Here is a 23,623-nt window from a genome sequence, read left to right as displayed (position 1 = left end):
CAAAAATTTATGTTCGTATCCACACCAATGGCTTATCATCCTAACAAGCATGTCTCTTGACTGTGGGAGGACACTTGAAGCACCTCCTGAGAAAACACATGACCACACTCAGCTTGAACCCAGAAAATCCTGAGTCGTAATCTATAAGCAGATAGCAGATTTTAGCTAAAAAAGCAGAAGACAAATTAGCTTAAGGGAAAGGAAACAACTAAACTAAACTAAAGGGGGTGAAGTAAAACACTGATGATCGTGACTTCTGTGCTAAAGCACACTGTTTGGTTTTCTAAATTGGGTACTTAGACACTGCAGTTGGCTCCAGAAGATGTTATTGGTTGACTACAAGCCTGTAATTAGACACCCTGATAGGTTTTAGATGATGAGAATGGAACACACATATAAAAACCATTGCATACACACACAAGGATACATACAGTACATGTACATCTGCCACTAAAGAACTGGGAACACTTTCAAAGGAAGCGGGCATCGGGACCCCCAAGTGTGCATCTGTGTGTGTGTTCAAAGCCTCATTCCCGACATTTAAAACATAATCCATATATGAGTGTGGTAGGTCTGCAGTGTTCCAGGAAGAAGTGTGTAACTGTGTGTGCGCACGAGTCTGTGTGTTAACGAGACAGCGCTAATTAAAATCAGAACAGCTTCAGAGCATAGCTATGTTCGCCTTTCATGACATTATTGCATGTCATCAGATTTGCACATAAAACGTTGAACACAAGCAAAGAAAGTGCGCATCCCACAAACGGCACAAAATACGATGCACACAAATATTTACACACAAATCTCTGGCATCTTTGTGGGCTCTCGGAGACGACAATGTTCCCTCCTCTGTGCTTCCCACAATCCTTTGTGTTCGAGAGTCGGTGACGTCAGTGACGCCTCTTGATTTTCTGCCCTTGTCTGGTTATCACTGTTGACTTTATCAAACAACAATGACAATCTGTGCTGCAGTCTGCTGATTTTAGGCGTGTGTGATTTGATTGTATGATTGGGTCACGGTAAGGTCAGTGTTGGGGCACACTAAAAGTGATATGAGCACGACAAAAGTGGAAAAGCCACTAACAAAACATTTCCGTCTCAGTTCCCAATCAGTAGCCACTCTACAGCGGCTGAAACTGACAAATGGAGTCTGCGAAGTTTTTATGAAAAGATGCTGAAATTAAAAAAATGGGAGTTAGCCTCTAGCCAGAGCAATGCAGTGGGTGGTGGTTACAAATGTTGCCTCCTAGAAAGAAATTCCTGAGTTTTAAACCTCCATCCGACTGGGACCTGTCTGTGTGGAGTTTGCATGTTCATGGATTCGCTCATGGACACTCTGGCTTCTTTCCACAGACTCATGTGGATTCGATGAATTAGTGACTCTAAATTGGCCATAGGTGTGAATGTTGTCTGTCTCTCTGTTTTGCACTGTGACACACTGGTGCCCTGGGTGTACCATGCTTTTTGCCCTATGACAGCTGGCGTTTGGGTGGATGGGCTTTAGCCATTATAAACAAGACCATTTAAAGTTTTCGCACTGATGCAACAGTCTGATTCCTCCTTTCATCTATTTTTTTCTCGAATTACTACTTATGAATTAAAGGGAGGAAACATAACCAACAAACTACTAAGATTCGAAAAACTCCCAAAAGAGGAGTTTTAGTCATCTTTACAGATTTATGAGATCATCAACAAATATCTAAAGATTTTGCCTTCTAAGTCCATTTTATATTATTCTGTTTTTGTAAGAAAACAGAAAATCAAGTAAAACTAATCAAGCAGAAGGCTTACTGCCTGCACAATTATGTCTTTTCCCTATTTATATATTGCTTGCTCAATGACGAGAACATAACTTAACATAACACACACACACTGAAGTTCATCCTGACAACAGTGTCTGAAGCCCCTTCATAAAACTATGACGACGTGCACTGCAGACGTCCATATGTTCCCATGTCTGTGTATTTGTGGGCACGTGTCCACGTATGTGCGTCTGGTCATCTTAACAACACTACAAAGACGGTCTAATGAAAGCCACATGTCTGTGTGACTCAGACTTGATTCACTCACAGCAAATATGAAAGAAATGTCAGAAATGTCAGAGAGAGGGCAAAAATAAGAGACAAGAAAGAGAGCGAAACCGACTACCAGTTACAATAATTATATATAAAAACGTAATTGCAGACATTACAGTTTCAGATCTCGAGTGCATAAGTAGCCCAATAAAAGAAAGTTAAGCTCAAGACTGCTGTAAAATTTTACGCATTAAACAATGGCCATTTTTATTAACATGGCTGTTGAGTACGGTTGCCGTCAGTAAACATGATGTAAACTGACATTGTGGAGTGATTTCAGTGGCTATGAATGCATGCGTAATCTCCCAGACAAACTAACACATGTTTCGTTTTCGGATGACACGGGGCATTGTGGAGCAACACGATCAAACACATGCATGAAAGACAGCGGGATCAGTGAGCACCTTGTCGGTGAGGTGACACGAACGCGTTTATATGCATGTGTGTATTTATGTGTGTGTTTTTATACAGACATGTTCATGCACTTGTCAGCCAACAGTTCGTCAGCAGCGTCCGACAGCTTGTAAAGAACAGATGCTGTGTCTGCACACAAAGTGTCAGAAGATTTTTGCTTCCCAAACAGTGTCATAAAACTGGCATGTGACTGGATGACCACGACAGTTGTCTGCTTACGAAATTTTTATCATGTAACATGCAACTTATGCCTCCATTTTCAGCATCTCAATATAGCAGGAATATTAAAGATCCTTTCCAAAATCACAAGATATATATGGAGGAAAATGCCAGTTTTTTTACTTTGATGGTCACACGGGTTTATGTTACATACCACTAATTGATGCTAAAGACACATAGCACCTTTGGGTTCTTTTATAAAGCCAGAAGAGTGAAGAGCTGAGCATGTTGCAGCAGGGCAGTGCACAGCCAAGGAGCTGCCGGGTGACATCATCTTTAAGTGACCACATGAAAGTGACCGCCAGGCAGTGGTTAGTGTGGACTTCAGTAGCGCTCGGCACCACTTGATGCTTGTGGCCATTTATTTAGCTCTCTGATAGTAACTGATGCCGTCTCATATTTTCTCTCTTGGGTTCCTCTCGATCTCAGTGTCGTTCCTCACTCTGTCATTTCTTCTATGCCCCACACCAGCATGTCTCTTCTCAGCATGATGATTCCTTTTGGCCATCACGTGCTCTTATTCAGTTTAAGTCACTTGGTTCTTTTTCCTCCTGTTGTGTTTTTGTTGTTGTGTGTGTATTTAATTATGAATGCTTCATGTCCTCTGTATTACTTGGCATCATATACAAATTACTTTTGTTCAAAGTCAGATTAAAAGGGGGACATCACCTGCTATGTGTGTTTTGTTGTTTTAAATAACCAGCACAGTACATTGACACTATATACAAAGGACAAGACATGAATTTAAAGTCATGCATAGGTTTCCAAGACTGACTATAAACTTGCAACATGCAACTTTTAAACGTTAAATGAGTTTTGATGTGTTTTATGTGAGTTTAGGATATGTTACATAGCATGGTTTTTGAATGTAAATGTCTCCCTTTCTCGCTGCCCGGCTCGAGCTTCTCCCTCTTTCATCTCGCCTCTCCTTCCTTGTCATTTTCTTCTCATCTTTCTCTCCCTCTTTTTTTGCTGCCCTTCTCCCCTCCCTTTCTTTTCCCTCCCTGTCTTTGTTTCTGTTCCGTTAATTTTGTTCCCCCTCTTCCTCCCTCTCTCGGAATGTGTCTCTGTCGCCACAGTTTATTTCTCTTTTGTCAGTATTGGTTCCTGCAGACGGCAGTTTATTGATATTCAGCGGCGGAGACAAACTTTTCCATACATCAAACATCCTTCTGTCATCAGTATCATCTCCTGCTGGCATTTGAAATTTATTTTTCTTTCTCTCCTACAGATTCTGTCTCCATTCGTTTTTGATTCAACTGTGTTCCCAACAGACAGAAGGTGTGTGCACATATGGTAATCCACTGCACAACCTGTTTGATTCCTGTTCTTCTTTTCTCCTTTTCTTGTGATGCTAGCAGTCTTGTATACAGCAGTTTTAGACTTTGGTTTGCTTGTTTTGCAAGCTAGATATTTCTTTTCAGTTACTTGCCTCCTGGATCCATGAATTAGACCTCCTCCAATCAGCTCCTCCAACTTTCTCAATTTGAACTCCTTTAGTCTGGGCAGAGAACAGGGGCGATTTTAGCCCATTTTGGGGGTGCTTCAGCCCAAAATGAATCAAAGCACCCCCAAAGATTTCTTACTTTTTTGACAATATTTGCTGTTTGTGTGACACACTACTAAAACTATAAGAAGCATACAGTGCTTAATTGAGATGGAAGATTTTAACAACAAAAGTATAGATAACCCAGAAAAAACTGATTTTACTCACACAATCTGGAAGTTGTGTTCTCCCTATATTAAAGTACTTACTTATATTAAGTACCACTATGAAAGCATGAAACTCATAAATCTTACAACACAAAATTAGCATTATTAAATTAGTAAAATTAGTATCTGCAGTAAAGATTTTTTCATGCATGGTATACATTGTACCACAGGCAAAGTTGCCTCCATTTTTATATATATTTTTTTAAATATTTTGTAATAATTTATTCTGTTTTGAGAGTGTGGTTTTTTTTATGTATCTGTGTTATATTAAACACACACATTAAAAGTGAATCTCGGTCCAAAAAATGCACTCAGTTTACTTTTTACTCACTATGAGCATCATTCATTATTCTCCTCCAGTAATTAAGGTTAGGATATGTTTTTTTTTTATTCCAATCCATTCTTCTTTTGCAGCATTTAAATAACCTTGATCAGATTTGACGGTTTTGTTACAGACCTTTCAAAAAAGTGTTTTGCTTTTCTTTCACAAATGTGGGATTAAATTGTGTTAAAATGTACAAAACAGTGATGTCATGTTTTGTGACGAGGACCCAGGCACAGAGAGACTTGATGAATTTAAGAATCTTATGATTTAATAAAGAAATTTGCAGACTTGCACAGAGAGGGTAAAATTATGATGACTGATAACGGAGACGAAGACAACAGACGACGAGGACAGGGAGGATGCAGGGACTGACAGAGACAGGGAAGAAGTCTCATTGCGACAAGTAAAGTGTATGTTGGCTGGCTGGGCAGCTCTCTGGGTGCTCAGCACCCCCAAAGCTCTGATCCTAGAATCGCCCCTGGCAGAGAACAAGCTTTACCTCTGCATGGATAGGCTGGCTACTGGCTAAGCTGCTCTTTGGTCATCAACAACTGCTCAGTGGCTGGAGTATATCTTACAGCCAAATGCTGACAGCTGTGTCTTATTCTGTGGCACTTGTTTGATGTAGGCTGTGTTAGCTTAGTTGTCATCGCTCGAGGTTTTGATCTTAAGCAGAGTCAATTCATTTCAGCAGAGGTTAAGCCTCTTGTTATACATTTTGATGAAAAGAGATAGCATCTTCTCAAGCTGTAACACTTTGCCTCAACACTGTTTTAAGTATTAGTTTGGTGTGGGGAAGTACAGCTTTCTTTGATTTGCTTCCACATCCTAATGGTACAAACTTTGCTAACATTGTGTTTTTTGTTTTAATGTAACCCTGGATTGCCAGCTGTGGAGCATTTGATGATTATGATGATTAATTGTGTGTTCCAGTAAACTTCACCACTCTAGGTTAACGGCTCATCAGAAATGAATGCACAGGAATCCTGCAATTGCCATTTGTTGCCACAGAAGTCAGTGTTTACCCTGATCATCAATTTCTCCACATTTTATTAACAGGGAACTACACTTGTGCTTGATTCAAGCTTGGGTAATGCCTGTACAAGGTTTTTATTTAATCCAAAATATAACGAACAGTCTGGTCTGTGCTTGGGGTGAGCAGACTGAGTTAAACAAAGAAAGAAAGAACCCATCTGTGGCACCAAAACCCTCTGTCACACATTATTTGATTATATAAAATGTATTCATTGTTTTATGTATCCACCTCTTAAACATGTGCTTTTACCTAATCAGCAACTCAACTTTTGCAAAACTTGGTATATGATGTATCTCAGTACCATGGTGTAGCATGTCCAGAGTGTACAATTTACCCTAAGTGTGATGCTATAATTATAGCTAACAGCATGCTGATATTTGCTTAGAGTTTTAGTCTAACTTTGTGTAAATGCATGCAAGATTATACAATTTACCCTGAGCGTGATGCTATAATTATAGCTAACAGCATGCTGATATTTGAGTTTTAGCCTAACTTTGTGTAAATGCATGCGACATCTCTGAATCTAAACTTGAGAAATGTTGCCCTTTTCTCTTTGTATTCCCTGAAGGATTTCAAAAGCTTATATGGAGCTGGAGCAGCTTTGCAAAAGTAGTATAAAAGCAGTGTAATCAACAGCTAATCTATGCTGGATGTGAAGCAGGTCTATTGTTTCATACTGGAGGGGATGTGGTGGCTCGGTGGCCTTATAAAGCGAAGCTACAAATTTGCGGGTAAGCCACTGGAGCCTATTGTCTTTGATTGAAACAGAAACGTATCACAGGCATTCTGAAACACACACAAGGCCATGGGGCTACACCACGAGCGTGACGCTGTGCTTGTAAAAGTGACCAAAATTCAGGATGATAATTTTACAGAGAACGATGTGTGCGGCAGAGCATACATTCTCTTTCTTTGCCTCTAAAAAAGTGCTTGTTTTTACTTTCATTTCTAAGGATTTATTTTATTTCTATTAACTTTCCCATCTCTCAGATACCCACTTTTCATTTGTCAGCTGACTATGTTTAACATTTCTGTTCATATTGAGCTTCCTTGAAGAAGCTTGAAAAGATATTTAAAAGTAACAAGAAAACTTCTGATGCCTGAGGAAGACACGTTCCTGTTTGGATCCTGGTGATAGTTAAAAAATGCTCTGACAAATACTCACTAAAAAAGCAAATGCCCCTCAGACGAGCAAACACCTGACAGGTGATCCAAAGTCTGCAGAGTATTAGCCTCTCTCTGATGTCAAATGTTAAATCCAAGGGTGAATGTGAAAGCGTAAAAAGGCAAAACAAAGCAAAGAAGAAAAAGGGAGGAAAAGACATGAAAAGAAGAAGACTGCTTGGACTTTTTTCATGGTTTCATATTTCTGTGTTTAAACACAAAAATGCACATTCCTGTTCCCTTTGTTTAGCTGATACAGACATAAACAAACACATAATATCTTTCTTTCAAAGAAAGATGTGCACCTCCTTCCTTTCCTAATCTTTTTCTGTCTTACACATGCACACACTGACAACACACGATGACGTCTGTAAGCGTTTTAAGCCGTGAGAAGAATGTTCAACGCAAACAAGATAAGCCTGCTGTTTGTAACATGATTTGAGCAACATACACAAACTGTCATGGCCTTTTTAGGATCTTTAATTATCTTTCCAAACCTAAAAATAAGCACTTCTTACATGCTCCCACTGAACCGGCTTTTCATTCATTGTCCTGTCGAAGTATGCCTTTGTTTAGGCATAACTGTAGATTTGGATACAGATTTAGCTATAAACATGGCTTCAAATGCATCACTGCTAACATGAGTGGAGGCGCAATTATAATATTTGTTAACAATGTAAATGCAGGAGTAAATGTTTAAGGTAAAAGTAAATCGAACAAATCAAGGTCCATTTTAAAGTTCCATATTGACACCTGAAAAACCATGTTTGAACCCGACTAAAGGGGCTGTCTGTCCCGTGTGCTATCTGCTCATAATGTCAGTGTGTTTTCAAGTCCACAGTGTTTGCTGTGAGCGTTTGTATGTGATGTATAAATATATCTGTACAGGTTTTAAAGTGGCTTTGCGGTGTTCTGCATTTAGACGAGGTCTGGTTAAATCTCCACTTACCCCATTCATGTGGTTGTCTCTCTCTCTCTCTCTCTCTCTCTCTCTCATTCTCTCTCTCACTCACTCTCTCGCTCGCTTTCTATCTCTGTTTCTGCTGAGTCGTTCATTTCCTATATCTTCATTTCCCTCTCCTCTGTCTCACAGTCAGACTGTTCGTAGCTCTGGTGCTCTTCCATGTGATCTAAATCTCAAATGTTGTGTCATTCATTATCTAAGCTTTCTCTCTCGTCCCTCTTTTTTTTCAAAAATCTGCACAAAAACTGTACAAAACAGCTTTCAAAAGCATCTTATTTTTCCTTATTGTAATTTCTATGAATGAGATTAAACATAGAGATGACCCCTTGGAGTACAGCAGTAAAACTGTACATTACGTAATCCGCAGTGTCACAGGTCACAGAGGTCTAAAGAACTGTTACCAGGGAAAAATGCTTATGAACCACTTGGCTTGTGGTTGCTGGGGGCTGCTGTGGCCAGTGACCATTCACCTTCAAAGTAAAAGTTGTCCCTTACCAGAGATGGGGCAGCAACGCATTACTATTTTCAAGTAATGAGTAAAGTAAGGGATTACTATTGAAAGAAAGTAATTAGATTACTGTTGCTTTCCCGTAAGCATGCTGCGTTACTGCGTTACTAAACCGTGATATTGTTTGTGAGAGTGTCTCATGACAATGACGTATGAGCGTGCAACAACAGACGTGTGTAGATCAACAATGGATAATGAGTGCAGGAGAGAGTACGACCATGTAGCGTTCAAAGCGTGGAAGCACTGACATTATTTTGAGTTTAATTCCTTAAAAAGTGACAAAAACATTAGTGTCCACTGTTCACTCTACATGAGAAGAAAACTCCTTTCTACAACTTCAAATCTCAGCAAGCACCTAGCATGCTGCCACAGGAATATGAAATTCACAGACACCTCCCTGCTAAAAAGGCGAAAATAGACTTAAGAGCGACAGGACTTAGTGCTGCTGAATCTTGGATCTTAATTATTTTTTGCTGTGTTGCATCTATTTTTAAGAGTGAACGTAAACACAAAAATATTTTATTTCATATGCTGCAATATGCTGAAAATAGGTTTAAATGTTAAACAAATTTCAGGTCAAAGACTGTAATTTCATTTTTGCTTGATGCAACGTGCACGAAGTTAAAAGATTAAAACTCATAAATCAAGTTTTGAAAAGAGACTTTTCATTTGATTCAACTTTATATGATGGATTACGCAGAAAAACAGAATTGGGCTGAAAGGTCTATTGCTTTATTATGTATTCAGGCTGTGTATCATGTTTTTAAAAAGTAACAAATTAACTAATTACTTTTGAAAATAAGTAATCAGTAAAGTAACGGGAATAATTTCTTGGAGAAATAATCAGTAATTAGTAACTAATTACTTTTTTCAAATAACTTGACCAACACTGTGCCTTACACATTACAAAAGTTCCAACTTTTACTCTGAAGGCAGTTCCCTTTTCCAGTTGCAATTCCAAGCAAACTTTTCAGAGTTTCAATCCTGCTCAGCCAGTAGTTGGAGACTGTTTGCAGACAAGTTGTGTCTTTCATGCAAACTAGCTAGTTGCAAACAACCAAATCAATCACAAGGAGGTTTTTAGTACAACACCCTCTTTGCAAGAGGCTGCCAGCTACAAACAGCATGCACTCATCAACCTGTTGGGGAATACACATCTGTAAAAGAATATGCTTCACTATTGCTGTGTAGAAATATCAGCAAAATCAAGGCAACAGGTAACCCAAACTGTTAAAGGCTGTACCATAGTTTTTATGCAACTGCAGTACAAGGTTAAAATTGAAATGTGCACATAAAACATTTTCTATAATGCCATATGTTGAAATGGCTTTTTATAGCCACCATGGAAATGTAAACAAATGGTAATATTTAAAGGGGTGAAAACTTTAATCTGCAGTGAAGGGCAGCAGCACCATGTTCTAGTTCTGTATAATAAAGCAACTTAACACATCTCTAACAAAATCAAAAAGGTGGCAAACAATTCAGTTCTGAGGATGGGTTGTGGTTGCCAATCGTCTTGGCAGGATTCTTGTTTACTGTGTTTATTCAAATGTTTCAGCCTCAGTATGGTTAAGATTTACTGATGACAAAATGTTGCATGTAGCAGCTTATGTTTGTTATTTTTGCTATTGAATCGTCTGCAGTCATACATGGATGATGTTAAACCTTCCAGAGTTATTTAGCTCACTATAGCCAACATGTTACAACACAATAACATAATGACAACCAGACAAACCTTGAGTTAATCACACAACGCAGGTCACTGTATGACACTGTAGTTAAGTAATTACTTCCAAAATGTTTCTCTGGCTTTAGTTACTGTGTGTATGGTTTTCTTGTAGATAAAACCTGCAGCAGAAGGACTTCACATGAATGTATACCAATACAAACATTATAAATGCTGATCTTTATTAATTTTTTTATTTTGCTGAGCAAATTTGCTTAATTTGGTGATTTTTTTCATACTCTAAATACTGTTTTGGGAAAAAAAAATTTCCTCTTTTGGCATTCAGTTGTGAAACACCACCTTACAAAGCTCTTAGTCACTGAATGACCATGTTTGTGTGACAGCAAGACAGATGAAGAGATGTGTGTTTACTCGCGTCTCCAAAGTGTGTGGGTCAATGTGTATATCTTCAGTGTTTCTGGGCCATTCTGTGCATATGTGTGCGTGTGTATAACTCTGATTATACCAGAGCAATACTAACAGTTTTGGCTCATTTGTAACAATCAGACCTCACTTAAACAGAATAAATCACAAGTGTAACTAAAAGACACACGTGTTCAAACATTCATTTGTGAGCCCATATACAGAAAGCATAACTCTCGAGATACATCCATGTGTCTGCAGGTGTGTGTGTGTGTGTGTGAGAGACATTAGCCAGTTCCACATATAGTTCTACATATGTAGCCATAAAAATGATCAACAAAGAAAGCAAGAGCTATGCAGACCTCCCACAAAGTGAAATGTTACACACGCGCGCACAAGCTGAGACGTTCTCACCGACTCCGATTCACAAAATCCTGACGTTAATCACTTTGCACATTGTGTTTGCAGTATCTCAAGGTGTCTGAAGAGGTTTAATAGCGCAAAGTATCAATTTTTAACTCACGTGGGATTAACATTCAAGAAAACTGAGCAGGCTGAATTTCCATATATGGAATTTTCATTTTGCTGCTATTAGTTAGACCGGCAAACAGTGACATGAGGGAACTTCCAGAAATCTGATCAAAAATAATGACGTCAATATTTATTCATTTCTTATAATGAAACACTCTTAGGTTCTATAATATGAACTAAAATGTAAAGCCTTATGACCACAGTGATTTAATAATTTGGTTGTTTTGTTGACAGCTGCATGTTTTCAGACAGCACATCTGCGAGCCAGGAGACGGTAGATTATACTATTTTCTTATTTTTATTTAACGTTCGCAACAAAGATTTTGTGTTCTGCAGCATTTGTGCATGGCAAATATAGTACATTTATTATTAGGTAAAGCTCGTGGTTGAGGAAACCATTATTCCCAGATCTGTGACAGGCCATAAACTCAAGTGACCTGCTTTAAAGTCAAGCAGGCCCACACAGCCATCCATCAGATGATTGCTTTCTACCTCACTTCATAAAAGTCACATCACGTTCTATATTATTATTGATTACTGGAAGTGGGCATAAATTAAAAGTCTTATTTGCATCTTGTTGCTTATCAGCTTTAAACCTGTAGCACAGAATTCAGCCCACAAAGCAGTGGTGAATCTGAAGTTGCTTACTATCTTTTTGCAGGCACGTGTAATCACACGCTGAGATATTTCATCACTTTTTTGGGCCCCACACTAAGGCTGGAGCTTCAATTTACACCGACTAACTCCCCCCACCTGTCAGATTACAGTAAATAACCTGGAAACAGTTTTCCCCAGAATTTAGGAGAAGATTAAAGACAGACACCCTCAGATGACATCACCATAACTCTACAACAACAGTTAGTCTGCAGGTCAGGTTTCAGCTGCTATAACACTTTGCGAGATTTATTTTGAAATCAGATAGTTACAATGAGATGTTCGGATGACATGATTAATAGTGTAACATTAACTCAAACCACGACATCTCTACAACACAGGCTAACACCAAGAAACCTGTTCAAAAATGTGAAAAAAATCTTTCATGGGATAATCGTACTTATTATTTATTACTCCTGCACTTTTTATTTCCTCTGTAGTAATCATCACAGAATTTCAGTTTGACCTTTACAGCATGAGCCTCTCTTTTTACCCGTTTATATTACTGTGTTGCCCTGGAAGCCATGTAAAAAAAAAGAAGTCTTGAGTTTCACTAAGAAAAAAACATGCAGCAGTGAACAGTGCTGAGGAAAGAATCTGTCCTTTTTATCAGCTTATACACATGAATGTAATTATGGGAGGGAATTATATTTGTTTAGTGGTTTGTCTTTTGTCAGTAATGAAGTGCCGGGTGTATACAACTCCATTGTGCTTTTACTACAAAAACCCACCCTATCACACACAAACACACACACACAATCATACACAGAGAGAGAGAGAAAAGAGAGAAAAGAAGTTAGTTGCCAGGTTTTTAAAATATCCTTTAGGAAAAATAAAGCATCTCAAATCAGAGCCAGATCATTACTCCTTGCTGTAAGAAGGGGGGGAAAAGCAGGTCAACAATCAACAAAAGCTTCTATTTTCTTAAAGCTCCTATTCAGAGAGAGTATCTACAGCCCTATTTTCTCCTCCAGCTACCCTAATCTCCGTCTCATTCCATTTTTACTTTCCTCAACCTTGCTACGTCTCACTCGACCATCTTCACCTGTTACCCAGTCCTGTGTTTTTCCCCTAAACATATCATCCCTGTTCTCTATCATGTGCCCCTGCTGCTCTTCCTATCTTCTCCCCTTCTTCCTTCATCTCCTTGTCATCCTCCTCCATCGTTCCAGTGAGCCAAGTCTGTTTTAGATTAGTGCTCTCATGTAAACCTAAATTAGGATAAAACAAACACTGTGTGAGTGTATTTGGGCCTATATCAAGTTTGTCTCTTCTTAAATGCAAGTACAGATTGACAGACCAACACACACACGCACACACACACGGGAAAATAGGACTTATACGAACATATAAGCAAATATGCAATCACACAAATTACTATCCTGTGTTGCCATGTTTAGCTCATTTTGACATCAGTCATTGATTCGATTACTTATGGACTGTCACTAGATTCTCATTGGCTCTGTCTTGAGAGTCACCACCGTTGCTAAGCAGCAATAAAGAAATTACATTAATGCAAATTAATTCCATGCTGTGCGTCACATGTTTGTGCATGTTTGCTGAGGTATTTGCCCTCTTTGTTGTGGTCAGTGTTGGAGTCATTAAACAAAAAAGTCATTATTATACAGAACACTTTTATTAAAAGTAATGCAGAAAAGTAATGCAGTATGCTACTTAATTACTCACAGGAAAAAGTAATTTGTTATACTACTCTTTACATTACTTCCATGTTACTCTGTAAAATAGCTAAAAGGCACTTCTCATAGTCACCATTCAACAATATAAACCTGGGGCCACAACCCCACACACCAACTCAAATCTCCAATGAAGGCGCACGTCTCTAAGATCCTTCCATTAGCAGAAAACAAAGCTGATCACACAAAGCAAAGATAAAAACCCCACAGTGATTCTGCTTTAGAAACATGAACAGGTGGAAAAGGAGGCAGCCTGCTGTATCTGCTTGGTACCTGTTCAAGTTCAGGGTCTGGCTGCTGGGGTCGGCAGCTGTCACTCTGGGTTCTTGGCTAGCTTAGCGTTAGCACGCTGTCTTAGCGGATGCTGGCAAAGAACCAAAGTTGTGTTGGTGGCATATTGTGGTTGTTTCTTTCTTGGATGCAGTTTTCCACTTTGCCATTTATCTCTCCTTTTGTGCAATAAAAATAAATGTCCATATTTATCCTTTAGTACCCGTCACTATTTTCCTCCTCTGACACGGGAACTGGAATCAGCTGATTGTAGTGCGAGTGCATGAAGCGGGATCGAGACTAACAAATCCGAGGAACTGGACTACTGGGACCCAGTTTCTACAAGAACCGGTTCTCCATTCCCATCCCTACATGCATATGAATTAACACCTAGACTGTAAACACGAGCTTTACCCTACACGCTGACATACAAGACAAATGAGCTCAACTGAAAATGTAGTATGTGTCTGCATACCATTCCTCTGTAAGAGTAAGGAGGTCAAAGGGAAAACCAGATATCTTTATCCAAGTTTACTAGCTGCTCCACTGTTACATCCCCCATCAAATCATCTTCATTTGCGTAGTGAAATTACTACCACATGCAGTCCCTGTGCTATTTTAGTACAAACATATAAAATCTGTTGCTATGTAAAAACTTAAAGAAAGAAAAAAGTCAACAACCACACAACCTCCCACAGACTTCTCATAGTTTCTGGCCCTGCAGCATGTTAGCTAACTGGCAAGCTGCTGAAGTAGGCAGCTTCAAGGGAAAGGTGTTGCTGCTGTGAACTTTAAGACCGCCTGGATGGTGCATTCTGCCCCACTAAGACACACTCTGGCTTATTTTATTCACACGTCTGCAAAGGAAAATACACATAGGCTTAGACACACACACACTTTATGACTTGGCCTTTCCAGCGCTTTCACAGCAAGAGAAGCAAACTTAAACACTTTATGCATTTGAACTGCATGTTTAAGAATTGGTGTCAGAGACTTTATATGAATATAAACACTTGTACAATGGAGTGAAATATTATGAACAAAAAAATGAATTTGGAGATCAAAATCATTCTTCTGTTTTTATTTTTTTAAGTAGTTTTTGTTCAATTTAGGAAAAGTTTAGAAATACAAACAATATAAAGTTGTTCATATGTTCATTCTCTATGTAGGAAATCCTGAAGACTGACGGTTCTCAACATAAGGTAGCAGGAGCACGAAGATGAAACAAAGATTAAACACATACAAGAAATGACAGACCCAGCCATGTGTATGAGTATGTGCACCAGAAATGGTGAACCAAAAACTAAAATATAATTTCCTGCTGAGATTTTATTTAAAGCAGTTTGCTACAATAAGCCAACAGTAACACAACCACTTACTTAGCTACATGCAAACACGCTCAGTGCAACAAATTAGAAAGTATTGTTAACAGAGAAAGGATGAAAGAATTATCAGAAATTCTCCTCATGTAACCAAATCTCCCAAATTATCGCACTATCATCCCCCCTCTCTCCCTCACTCTCTCATGCTTTCCCTATCTCTCTCTCTCTCGCTCTCTCTCTCTCTCTCTCTCGCTCTCTCTCTCTCTTTCGGTTTTCAATATCACAGCAGTGTGTATTTATCTAAATATGTCTTGGGACAAAATCGCACTGCCGTCTGGGCTGTGGGAAACACACACACACACAAGCCACTAAAAGCAGACCTATTTTTGAAGAGCTCTGGTCAGGTTCCCTCAGTAAAAGCCTTTCCTTCCCTGAATACCAGTGAATACCAGCATGAGCCCAGTGGTGCAGCTCTTTCTTGGGGCCTATGAGCCTCCAGGTGCTGCTTTATCCAAGAACATCCTTTGCTTTTTTGCTTTTGTGCCAATTGCTTCAAAAGGATTTCATCAAAATATAAAGGTAGACTGATATACATGTTAGAAATGCACATGCATTTTACTGGTGAATATTGCCCTTGGTGCTGTGTACAAGGTCCTACAAGCTTTGTGGTCCAGCTACACACCGCAGTTTGTACATCTGGGTCATGTTTAATTATTAGGAAGTTCTGTCATGGGTCTGTGGTTCAGTATAAAGTCTGACACACACAGAATGACCAGAGTGCATACTTCTACGTCCAGCGCTTGTACTTCTAAATCAGCAGGAGAGGTGGCGTGAGAGAGATGTATTTATGTGTGCGTCTATGTGTTTATATATCTGAGACTTATTTGTTTCTCACCAGCACACAGTGGCGTGAAAACCAAACAAAAGGCCTGGAGCCTAGTGACACCAAAACAATCTTATACTCCCAGAGAGCAAAAGAAACATCAAAGCTGTTTGTTCAGTTTGTGCAGGGCAGTATTTCTAACCCTAACCCTAACAGCAACAGAGCACACAAAAAAAGAAAGAGGAATAAAGTCAATAAGTGAACGAGATAATAACCAAAAAGAGGAGACACATGTAAGTACAGACTGTTTATATTCACCTCTCACCCTTCCAAATCGTTCCAACCAATCACCAGTGAGGCCCAGTCTGTCGTAACCAATCACTGGACACACAAAGTTCATCCACTTCCTGTAACACTAACCTAACATTCCAGCAGGTAAACTATGGCAGTCGCCTCTAAATGGACAATTAGCCAAGATTAAAGGCAGGCTCCTCGTCTTTCTCCATTAACTTAATTAGGAGGAAAAGACATCTCGAATGACCCCCTGCTCTTTCCAGCCTTCCCTCCCATTCTCATTCTTCTCTCTGCAGCGTCTTTTCCCCTGGCTTAACTCGTATATTGTATTTACAGTAACTGTGGAGAGTTAAGACCACACTTTCACATCTGGGAGAATCACTGAAGCATTTGGAGATAAACTGCTTCACACAAGAGTAACCTAATGGTGCTGAAGAAAATATCTCATTACCATCCAGTCATCAGTGCAGGGATTTAAAGTGGGAACCTTCCATGCCATGATTTGTTGATCATTAGAGTCATCCGGGCGGTTTTTCTCTCTTTTAACCTTGCTTCATTGAATTTTACTCTTCCACAGCTCTGGTTTCCCCCCTCTTGTTTAGCTAAACCTTTATAGGTATTTTTGTAATGCAAATTGGTAAACACCCAGTGAACATGTAGGGATGAAGCATTCTGAAGGACAAGTGGATTGGATAAAAGTCCTTACCGGCCTCCCTCTGGACATAAACTAAATTTCCTTCTTTCTATTAAGCCTCCAAAAGATCCTTTTAGTCTGAATGTTTGGCTGCTGATATCCTGCTGTAATGCAGTTTATGGGGTGCAGTAAGGAGAATGACGGAGCCCAGCAGCAGTGCTCTGTCAGCAGACAGCAGAATGAAGCTGCTTAACACTGCAGCTGGGATTTTACTTGGATGTGTAGTGTGTTACTATATTTATCTGTTTTTGTTTAGGTGTATTGTAAACAAATGCAAACAATCTATAACACTGGAGTGAAAGATAATCATTACAAGCTTCATGTTGACGCATGCTAACCAACTATAATCTGACAGCTAGATTCTATCCCCAGCTAAACCTTTAGTTTATTTCTTGCTTGATTCATTTTTGTTTTATTGCAGACACAAATTTAATGCAATCTTGTCTTTGTAAATTTGCAGTGAACATTCATTTTAAAGCACATCTTTTCTGGTTGCTTATGTGATAAAGTGATGTAATTTATGTACTTCAGCTTTGCCACACTGTGTCCAAAAATACTGTTTAGAAACAGCACAAGCAGAAGAGATTTATAGTCTGCTGACTAACTCTGTAATATCCATTATATGGCAGGAGCTACATTAAAATTTGCAAAGCTTCTACAGTATTTCACAGTCCATAAGTGTTGAAACATGGTCAAAGATCACCTTCAACACTGTGAAATACTCAGCATCTGAAGCTCTAGGGATTTATTCATGAAGAAAACGGGAAATATCTCTTTAGTATAACATTACTCTCATTTTTCATCTTCTGCCTTATGCAAACCAATCAAGCGTAACCTGAGCTGCTTAAATGGCGGGGGGTGGGATCCTGTTGCTTCATGAGTAACATGGGCTGTGAGCCAGAGCTAATTCAAGTCCTTTTTATGCGCTAAACAAGCATGCAGACACACACACAAACTCCCAGAGGAGAAAGCGAAGATAACAGGATGAGGCTCAGTCTGGGTCAGCATTATTAGACAGGAGACCAACAGCCATCAAGTCACTTAACAAAGCAAACCTCCCTGACTCAGTGCAATGTGCATGAGGCACAAAAGCCCTGTAACCAGTAGCTTTCATTTTTCCATTTGAGATATCGTCAATACGTTATATTTCAAACCAAAAATTCATTACACTCTTCGCAAATGTATTTTACTCAGAGCTCGAGCTTACTATGTGCAACCGTGTGTGTCTGTGTGCATGTGCTGTGAGACCGCAGTCTCTGCAAACTGTGGGGGGAAACGACCACAGACTGCACACACTGAAACCCACAGACTCCAGTCCACGATCCATCTCAACCTTCCCATTTATGTTTTCTCTCCCCCCTACCAAGCACCTAGAGGGACCACAGACTCCGCTTCCTTCATCCATCTACAAGAAACCTTTATCTTCCACCAGCATCCCTTCATCCATCCATCTCCCTCCTTTCTCATGACCTCCGTTATATGTGTTGTCCATCAGTCTTTGTCAGGCACTCAGCAACAGCACTTAAGGCTAAATTAGAAAAGTTTCCATTAAGAGACAACCTCTTTGATTGATTCATAGTCCTGCAGGATTAAAGACTAGACTAAAAACTATTATCCAGTCTGATACCTCTTATCCGAACCCCTGCACCCTCCTCAAGAGTGAAACGTCTAACCCATGGCTATTTTCACTTAATGCTAGTCCAGCTCCTTCCAACTCCTCCCTTTTCCAAACCTCAGACCACAGAGCTTTAATAGGAGGGTTAAGAGGTAATTCCTATCACACTGCCATCATTTAATATCTAACCAAGGCTGACAGAGAGGAAGGTTACGAACCCAAACCAGAAAGCCACCAGCAAACCTCCTTGTCTCCTCCTCCTTACTCTCCTGCTGTTACTCTCTTTGCAAGTCTCCCACCATCTGACTTTCTCTCTATCCCATAATTCTACTTACATTTCTTCCTCTTTTTGCCCTTCCCTCTTATACACACGCTCTCTTCTACATACCTTGGTGCTTACATTACCACCACTTCCTTAGAAAACACAGCGAGGATGGGAGAAAAAGCACTAAAAAAAGAGGAAAAGTGGAAAGAAAAAAGTGCCGGAGGAAACTCCAGACACTGTAATTTAGATTGTGCTGATGGCAAAGTAGGGACATAAAGAACATGAGATTTATAATGTTAAGTTTGGAACACGTTCACCCTTTCCACTCTCCTGAGTTGTCTGAGAGCTCTATAGGGATCCATATTCGACCGGTGATAAATAATAGCTTTCGAGAGCAATTAGGGGTTTTATACAGTTGTAAGCCAGGAGGTGGAGGAAATAAGGCTGTCATTCACAAAGAAGAAGGGAAAAGGGTTGAAAAAAAATGCCATGTGAAAATGTGCGTGTGATGGAATATTTGTATTCGTCTCCATTTGCATCTGTCACTGTGTGTGTCCCTGGCGTTTATGAGGACTTTTAACTGTGTGTGATCCTGGAAGCCACAGCTGACGTAGATGACAATTTAGCAGTCTACTCTGCCTCAGCAATATATCACACATCACCACAAAAATATGAAACACAAAATATGTCCGTCCAACAAAATATATCACGGTGAGAAACTAAGGAGCAAACGTTCTAATGATAAATAAGCATTGATTTAAGCTGAATTGGTAGCAGTATATTAATTAATACCTGTGTTAACAGTGGCAGAAGCCTGCAGTGGACAAAAGGCATGATGTACTGTGCACGTAATGTTTATTCCAGTCTTTCAGATTGTAAACAGCAAGTCAATCTCCTTATAAAGCTCAACTTTCAGAAATCCATTTTTGAGTATTAAATAGTTGCTGCCTGTAGGTTGATAGGTTGCTGCAAAAGCTTGTAACATTTCTTTGAGTCACAGCGGTTATGGAAGAAAGGGTTTGAACAGTGGACCAACAAATCAAAATGTCATAAAATGTCCACAGAAACTTTCCTGCAACACAATCCACTTCTCCAGTGCCAGCCCAAAATACTTTCAGCAAAGCTTTGGAAGTATGAGGATGTGAATGTATGCACTGGAAAAGTACATTTAATTTATTTTGTGGGAAAAAAAATCTAATTTTTGACATTTCTTTGGACATGTTGATGTTGTGACACTGGAATGGCTCTGGCTCGCTGCTCAAATCCGCTTTAAGTGTTGCAAACCTAAGCTGACTATAGCTGTCATTCTCCGTGAAGGAGGGAGCTCAAAACCTTTCAATCAACATGTTAGTTCTCGCCAGCGAATTTGTAATTGTGGAGTAACCGGAGTATTCCTTTAATTTCTGATTTTTGGTCAACCTACACTTCAAAAAGGTGAAAAAACATGGAACAAGAATCTTTTGAACAAGGAACTGTTACAGTAGCTTCCAATGGGTTCTGCCTCATGGAAACATTATAAAAGAGAATGAGAGAAGTGAGAAGATTAATGTCCTAGCGCTGGTATTTGTTATCCTAACACCTCTCACCATAGGCATGCACACACATGCTGAACACACATAAACTTGATATGTTGAAACGCAGCATCGATATGACACATGTAACACAAATAAATATCCAGTAGGGTGTACAAACTTATAGACGCACCCAATAATACTTATACACACAATTAAATTCAGGCATGCACCCACACACACACACACTCTAACTCCAAGTTCTCTTGAAAGAAGCCCAATGTAAACAGCTATAAAGTTTAGGTGTTTCAACCTTCAACCTAAGCTGACTATCCTCTCTGAGGATAAAACAAATAGAGAACCTGACAACCTGAGTGGAAAGAAAGAGCACAGATGGGGAGACAGCATGGATGCACCAATGGGACTAAAACAAAGAGAGAGAGTATGTCTGGGAATGTGAGATGAAAATGAGAGAGGAGGAGGACAAGTGGGAGGCTTTGCTGCATCAGTATGACCTGCTCTTACACTCTTACACTCTGGGAAAACTCAATATTCCTGAATAAAAATTCCACACGAGTCCAAGCAAAACATTCACTGCAGGCACACTTTCACCTCTTAAAATCAAGCATACTCACACAAACGCACACATCTGACACTCACTGCCTTTTTCAACTCTCGACAGGAGCACAGAGCGGCACTGTGTCACCTGGCGCGAGACCTGAACCCTCAACCAGGATAAAACCTCTGACACCATGGTCGTGTTTTCAAACGGATCACGTAACACATCCAAAGCGGCACAAAAGGGGAAACGGAATGACGGAGGAGAGTCAGAGAGAGATCATGAATGGGGAGAAGATGAAAAAAAAAGAAAATCAAAGTGTACTCACAGTCGTCCTAGTTTGGGATTGGACTGGAAGAGAAGCTCTGGAAGAAACTGGAGCTTGTTTCTGTTCAGACGACTGCAGGGAGAAATAGAAGAAGGAAAATGAAGGAAAACATGTCGTTGGGAAGAGAAAAAGGGCAAAAACATCGTCTAATAAATCAGTCGCATCTGTGCTTTTGTGTTGACTGAACAATCACCACACAGCTGACTGAATGACCTTAAAGGTCAGCAAGTTTAAACTCATGGAAAAGCCTCTGACTTCCTGTGATCATGGCCTAGAGGTTATCACACTATGGTTTGTGTATACAGGTCATCAGTTTCTAGACTCCTTAAAGTGCATTAGCAATATATCCTCACTGCATATGCTTTAACCTGATAGTGTGAGATGGACCAATTTTGGGCTACAAGCATGTTTTAGCATAAAGTTACAAACTTACAGAGGATTTATACCGCTGTGTTAAATCTACGCTAGGTGGGTACGTCAGAACTGCAAACTGCTCTGAAATCCTACAAACCTTTGTGTCCTGCACTATTGTGACTGGCCTGTTCAGTACCGTCAATTCCTCCTGTGCATTTCTGGCTACTTTTTAGCTGCAGTTTTTGAATTTATCAGTAAGAGAAATAACAGTCATTTTCTCAATATAAGGACTCACAGATGTTTTAATATTTCTGGAGTGGGATTGCCAAAACTCATCCATCGGAATGGATGCGAGGGAATGCAAAGAAAATGAGACAAATATGTTTGCCTCTGAAAAAAACAAAAACATGACCGCAACAAAGAGTGGGGAGGCAAGAGGGGAAAGAAATCCTAGCATTTTATTCATTTTTATCGTGTCTGGCACCTCATATTAAACACCGGGATGCAACCACAAGGTAATTGAAATGCTATACATATTTGTTTAAAATATAATAAATGTGACCAAAGACTTGAACATATGCATTTACACAGAAACATTTACCTCCACAGAGATTTATGACCCCGGGAAAAGTAATAACAAGTAATAAAAACAAGTTAAAGGCACCCACATAATTATGACAATCTATAAGTGTTGCTCTCGCATACAGAATGTTTTTACATTCCAATTTTAACCACATCGTTGCTCATATGTTTGATTATTGCCACCTGTGGATGGTTTTATATTCTCGGCAATCTTTTGCAAAACTCTCTGATGCGTCTTCTCAACTATTGTGGGATGAAAATCTTTTTAGTCACGCTTTATCTGCAAAATAGCATTCCTTATCTTAGTATTTTCATTGGAAAATTAGATAAACACCTGACTTTAAATTACAAAGGCCAACAAAAGTGGAAGAATTCAGGTTGGTGAACAGAAAGACAGCAGCAGAACGAGGCGTTTTAGGATAAAAGATGTTTCCTTGTGTATGCATGTGTGCAACGAAAGGTGGGGTTGGCTAAAGTAGAGATAACGAAGACAGTGAAAGCTGAGGGAGTGAAAGTGTTATCAGGCTACCAAAGCATTACACTGAGAAACGAGGCGTGGAAGGGAAAAGGGAAAGAAAAGAAGGGTGGAGGGTCGCAGGGTCACAAAGTAGGATCTGTGCTGGAGAAGACACAGACACCAACCTTTTAACCCTGTGATAATGATAATAAGATAGTGGCTTTCACTCCTGTGTACACCAATGGAAAGAATAATTGAGATGCACACCACCTGAAATAAATAAGGGAGAAAATACCTGCTAGTATGTGAGTACAGCACAGCTACTATTACAGCTACGAGTCATTAAAGGACATTTGCTCAGAGCACAGATATAGTTTCAAGGGAATAATTCTTTGTGTATTTTTAAGCATTAATGATGAGGTTTTCTTCCTACTTAGAACCTTTGAAATGACACCAAACCACATGTCTGTGGCATTCATATTTTATGTTTTGGCAAATTATTCCTATTACTCAGAATCATAGAAAAAATGAAAGAGTTTGGAGACTAAACCTTACTAATCACAATGAGCAGGGCTTTTTTTCTCAAATAAAGAACAAAAGAAATAATTTGATACGACACCTCTTAACAAATGCCGTTTATTTTGCAAAATATCCTTCATTTATAACTGAGTAAAGCACAAATGGCTATGAATTCTGGCATTTCAGACTTTCTGAATGCTCTGACCCAAGGGGATGACAAAATAAGCCCCATGTTTTTCACATTGTGACTCCATAAATCACATGGACTCAGCGTCAGGGCCTCTCACCCCTGACCTTTCACCCTGGCAGACACAACATCAGAGACCCTGTCAAGAAAGCATTTTAAAAACCATTTTACTATCAGTAAAGTAAAAAATGCAGGCTCTTGTTATTACCGTTAATCTAGTGCAGCAGTTTTTCCCCTCTTTAGAAAGATTCATTTTGGAGAACAAATGTCATCCTCAAACAAGCATAGATATTTAATTTCTGATTTATTAAATGGGCTAAAATGGCATAAAAACATTTGTTGAAATGACTCAAATAACTGAAATGCTGTCTATGTGGGTTCTGGCAAACAACTGTTAAGACTCCCAACATCCTCCCTCCCCCTCTTCTGTAACCTCTCACCCTTCCTGACACACTGCATT

General features: G+C 39.5%; 1 protein-coding gene across 1 annotated transcript in view; it reads right to left on the bottom strand.

The window, feature by feature from the left end:
- slit3 (slit homolog 3 (Drosophila)) overlaps positions 1–23,623 on the bottom strand; it is a 232,959-nt gene that overhangs the window by 187,383 nt on the left and 21,953 nt on the right. Inside the window, exon 4 of the mRNA XM_005919453.3 lies at positions 21,065–21,136. Coding sequence (XP_005919515.1) covers positions 21,065–21,136 — 72 coding nt within the window. The remainder of the gene's footprint in view (positions 1–21,064; positions 21,137–23,623) is intronic.

This window comes from Haplochromis burtoni, unplaced genomic scaffold (genome assembly GCF_018398535.1).
Source record: "Haplochromis burtoni strain Fernald_Lab_line unplaced genomic scaffold, NCSU_Asbu1 Contig_33, whole genome shotgun sequence".
In the NCBI taxonomy this organism is placed as follows: domain Eukaryota; kingdom Metazoa; phylum Chordata; class Actinopteri; order Cichliformes; family Cichlidae; genus Haplochromis; species Haplochromis burtoni.
The sequence above is the reverse complement of the archived record's forward strand: the minus strand, read 5'-3'. Positions and strand labels throughout refer to the sequence as shown.